Source organism: Cyprinodon tularosa, unplaced genomic scaffold (assembly GCF_016077235.1).
Source record: "Cyprinodon tularosa strain WSP-4 unplaced genomic scaffold, ASM1607723v1 ctg168, whole genome shotgun sequence".
Classification (NCBI taxonomy): domain Eukaryota; kingdom Metazoa; phylum Chordata; class Actinopteri; order Cyprinodontiformes; family Cyprinodontidae; genus Cyprinodon; species Cyprinodon tularosa.
The window spans coordinates 562501-567500 of NW_024038513.1; the positions used below are offsets into that span (position 1 = coordinate 562501).

General features: G+C 43.7%; 1 protein-coding gene across 2 annotated transcripts in view; it reads left to right on the forward strand.

The window, feature by feature from the left end:
• Positions 1–5000, forward strand: part of LOC119780918 (atrial natriuretic peptide receptor 1-like) — a 76612-nt gene that overhangs the window by 380 nt on the left and 71232 nt on the right. Inside the window, exon 2 of one of the 2 annotated variants that reach the window (XM_038281165.1) lies at positions 3997–4786. In XM_038281165.1, coding sequence (XP_038137093.1) covers positions 4039–4786 — 748 coding nt within the window. In that variant the 5' untranslated portion in view covers positions 3997–4038. Of the gene's footprint in view, positions 1–3996; positions 4787–5000 lie in introns of those variants that run through there. The other variant, XM_038281166.1, reaches the window with a different exon arrangement.

Sequence of the window (5000 nt, forward strand, 5' to 3'; positions counted from 1 at the left end):
GAAACTGAACCTGTTCATGTTCAAAGTTCATCACAGCAGCTTCAACATGAACTGCTTCACTTCCAGTTCAGACCTTATTTCTCCTTAGATCAGAGAGTTTTCATAAGTGTTTGGGATCACTGTTGGACAATCCAGACAGGTTTGTGTTCTGATCCGGGGACTGAGTCCCAGGTGGGATTCAGGTTCTGAGGTCAGAAACAGAAGAACTGGACTTATTCAGTTCTTCTTCAGTTTTGGGTTAAAATACAGTCATTTGAATTTATCCATTCATAAAAATTTGGTTCTATTTAATTCAGTTTATTTCTATAGCACCAATTTACAACACACATAATCTCAAGGCACTTTACAGATCATCCAGTAAGATTGATTCAAAGTTTTTTATCTAAGGAAAACCAGTTGATTGCATCAGGCAATCCCTTACACTAAGCATGCTTGTAGCGACAGTGGAGAGGAAAAACTCCCTTTGAACAGGAAGAAACCTCCAGCAGAACCAGGCTCAGTGTGAGCGGCCATCTGCTGAGGCTGATTATGGTAAAAAAAAACATTTTGGGAAAATGTTTACACTCAGCATCTTATTTTAGTTTGACTATTTTCAGATCACAAGATCAAATATTTCTGTAAATAAAATTTAAACCTCAAAGAGAAAATCTTTCATCAATCTCTTTATTTCAGGAGGAGCTGTTGCTTCATTCCTGCACTGTCGATATGACAAGCCTGCAGTTTTAGGAATGTTATTAGTTACTTCTACAAAAAGTAGCCGGGTTAGTAAGTTAGCTTAGATGACACTGTCTAGTAATCGGGGGACATGGGTCAGAGATAATCAATTCTATTCAGTTTATTTCTATAGCTCCAATTCCCATCATGTCATCTCAGGTCACTTTCCAGTTCACCAGATCATCCAGTCAGATTGATTCAAAGTTTTTATCTAAAGAAAACCAGCTGATTGCATCGACTCATTGACTCTTCAGCAATCCCTCACACTAAGCATGCTTGTAGCGACAGTGGAGAGGAAAAACTCCCTTTGAACAGGAAGAAACCTCCAGCAGAACCAGGCTCAGTGTGAGCGGCCATCTGCTGAGGCCCACTGGGGTTCAAGGAGACAGAAGCAGACATAGAAAAAGAAGCATAGATACAAAAGGCAACTGTCAACCAGCTCCACAGGCGGCCCCGTCCAGGAAACACACAGCCAGGCAGACGAGCTCCGAGCCAGCTCCCATGTGAGAGGATGAAGAGAGCACATCCAGTTAGTCACAGTCAGAGAAACAGGACTACACTGGAAAACAGGCCAAGCTCCAACATCTAGAAACAAAGGTGTTGATGGCAGCAGCACAGCTGATATTTCTCTCCAGGATGGAGTCACAGCCAAACAGGAACAGACCAGATGAAGCTACTATGAGAAAAAGCAGAACGTTAGAGATTGAACTAACAGATTCTGCAGAGTGGGAGAATAGAGATAGAATGAAGCAAAATGATGAAAAAGGGGTCCCTATGTCCTCCAGCAGTCTAAGCCTATAGCAGCAGAACTATAGAGATAGCTCAGGATAACCTGAGCCACTAGAAGCTTTATCAAAAAGGAAAGTTTTAAGCCTAGCCTTAAAAGTAGACAGGGTGTCTGCCTCACGGACTAAAACTGGTAGTTGGTTCCACAGGAGAGGAGCCTGAGAACTAAAAGATCTGCCTCCCATTCTACTTTTAGAAATTCTAGGAACCACTAGTAAACCTGCAGATTGAGAGCGAAGTGCTCTGTTAGGAACATAAGGAACAATCAGATCTCTGATATCAGATGGAGCTTGGCCATTTAAGGCTTTATATGTGAGAAGGAGGATTTTAAATTCTATTCTGGAATTCTATTCTAGAATAACAAGGATTTGTTTTCACTAATGTATGTTGGGGGCTTTGAAAACAAATATCTCAGCACTGCAAATATAAATAAAGATATATATTATTTTTATAAAAATATATATATATAAAAGAAACAAAGTTAAAGTGAAAAGATTAAATTCAAATCATAAAACGTGGAAAAGCTGACATTATTGCTGATGTCACAGATGCATAGATAGATACATAGATAGGCTTTGCGCGTGCTTTTAGCCTCACACGTGTTTTTAGACACAAAGCCTTTGAAGATCGGGGCCTTAGTGTCATATTTCCATCTTTACGGTGGCAGCGCCTGCCAACTTGTTTTACAAGCATGACTCAGGGCTCCGATTTAGGTGCACTTTGGATTCAGGTCGACTCCCACAAATAAAAGCAAGTTTTAAAAACTCATTTATTCTGATATGTTTTCATTTAAAAGCAGAAAAAAAACATTACTTGAATCAGCTGTTAAAAATAACATCAAAGATGTCATTTTTAGGTTGAATGGCCCAGTTCTGCTCCAGTTCATTAATCTGTGTCGACTTTGGACCCAAACATTCCTGCAACACTTTTATGAAGTCCTGAACGGAGCCGGCTGTGATCCGGAACCAGGCTGGCGGTGGTCATCTGAGGATGTGTGTGACGACCAGACCGGATCCATAACGGCACAGATCAGACCTCCGTTCAGTCTGAATGCATCCGGTTTGAGCCGTTCACTCTGGACCCAAACACTGTTTAAAATCACAATAATAATCTGGATTCTTTTCAGCTTTCAGAACAGATCTTTGCTTAAGTAATGAAAGAGACAGTACCGCATAGGGGGGCCATTTCTATAGCACCAAAAAGGAGGACATTGTGCGCCATATCATTAAATTACTACGGTGTACATAAGAATCGGGTAAAGTCAGATTTATAGTACAATTCTTAGTAGTTTAAAGAGGACGCTTCTGTAGCTGAATAGAACAAAAATATTAAAGAAATGTAAAAAAGAATTGGTTCCCAGCATTTCTATTTATTTAATACATTGTGGTGTTTAAAAAGTGACCAGCGAGATGAATCTTTAAAGTGCAGAATACCACAAAGCATAAAATGTGTGGACTTAAATGTAAAAAAAATCTTTTTAACAAGAAACATTCATAATAAAATAGCTTGACAAAGCAATGATGGCAATTATTTTACATTATTATGGTATCGGTATTGGCCGATACTGCACAGCCAGCTATCGGTATCGGGGCCAAAAAATGGCATCGGCGCAACACTAATTTCCAGTAATGATTCTGCTTAGCAGTTTGATGAACCTCAACGTCTGTCGTTGTTTCCTGCGTCTGTAAGCCCTGATTAGATGATTATTAGATTATTATTATTATCGTTTGTCCTAACAACTTCCCAAAAGCCGACTCTGTTTGGTAAATTTGCCAAAGGCTGCCTTCATCGCCTGACACTCTGCAAACTTCCTGAGTGTTACCGGCGCCACCATCTTGGTTTGCTTGTTTCCCTCTGGAGAGCAGTAATACCACGGATAGCCACTAGGAGGCGAGGAACCGTGCTAGCATGGTGTGTAAATGGTCATAAGTAACTGAGCTCGGCACGGATCGGTTTTCAGAGGTTAGTGTAAATGGGGCTAATGACTGATAAAATTCCGGTTTTTAGGCTGAAGCTGAAGGAGCCTTTGGTCCAATGAAGATGCAAACTGGGTCAACAGAGGGAAAACTAAATTCTTTACTTCGGCTACCTCCAGCCAGATGCATCAGAGAGAACCGGTGTCGACTCAGAACCTTTCAGAACATGCTTGGCCACAGAGTCTCCAAATGACCGCCTGGTGGAGTTCTGGTTCCTCTTAGACAAACTGGTCTGGACCGTGTTCTGGATCACAATTCCGTGTTTACACTGTAAACTGTCTGTGATCCAGATTCTGCTCCAAGCGAGTTGATTTGATCTCAAGTAAATTTGTGACCAAATTTCAGTTTCAGAACCAAAATCTCATCAGAACAGCAAAAGTGAACCTGTCAAAATCAGATCGCAAAACGGTACGACTCAGTTGGTCTTTCCAACGAGTTTGAAATGGAGGTTCTGGTGGGTCGACTGTTGTCTTCCTGCTAGAATGACATCACGTTTGGATCTGTGTTTCTGTCTCTGTAGGTTTTGATTGACCAGTGGTGGGAGAGGAGAATCTGATCCAAAATGATCTGGGTCAAGGAGACCAGAACTCTTCTGATGGTTCTTCTGTTTCTGTTGGACCTGTCTGCTGGCCGAGAGCCTCGAGGTCACGTCAGGCGCCACGCCCATCGACACCGCGAGCGTCAGCCGCAGCAGAACATCACCCTGGCAGTGATTCTCCCTCAGAGCAGCATTAAATACCCATGGGCGTGGCCTCGTGTTGGTCCCGCTGTGGAGCGGGCCATCAGGACTATCAACTCTGACCCTTCGCTGCTCCCCTACCACAACCTTACCTACATCTTCAAAAGCAGCGAGGACGAGAGAGGAATCTGCTCCGAGTCGGTGGCCTCCCTTGAGGCCGTGGACCTAAAATGGGCTTATGATCCGTGGGCGTTTATCGGACCGGGCTGCACCTACACCGCCGCCCCTGTTGGCATGTTCACCGCCCACTGGGAAGTACCCATGATCACGGCCGGGGCTCCAGCGGTGGGCTTCTATGACGGCTACCCCTCAGTTACAAACACAGGCCCCACCCACAAGAAGCTTGGCCGGTTCAGCCTGAAGATCTGCCAGAAGTTTGAATGGACGCAACACGTGATTCTGATGTTTGGCGACGAAAAGGAGGACGACCGGCCGTGCTACTTCACCATCGAGGGTCTGTACGCCGAGCTGAACCATGTCAACATCAGCGCCGAGAACAGCGTTTTCGAGGAGAATAAGAAGTCCATCAACTACTCTCAGATCCTCTCTGACATCCTGAACGCTGGCCGCGGTGAGTCCAACATCCTGTCAACCCATCACACCTAGTCAGGAGGTTACATAGCCAGTTGGCCTAGTTCTGTCCCCCCATCTGTGGTGGGGGGACAGAACTAGGGATTACACAGACCGGCATGCTGGTCCACTCTATCAGCCAGGTGTCTTTAATCTATTTTTGGGGGTTTTATGGTTCTGACTGTTTTAACAGCAGATTGTTCCAAAACTTATCT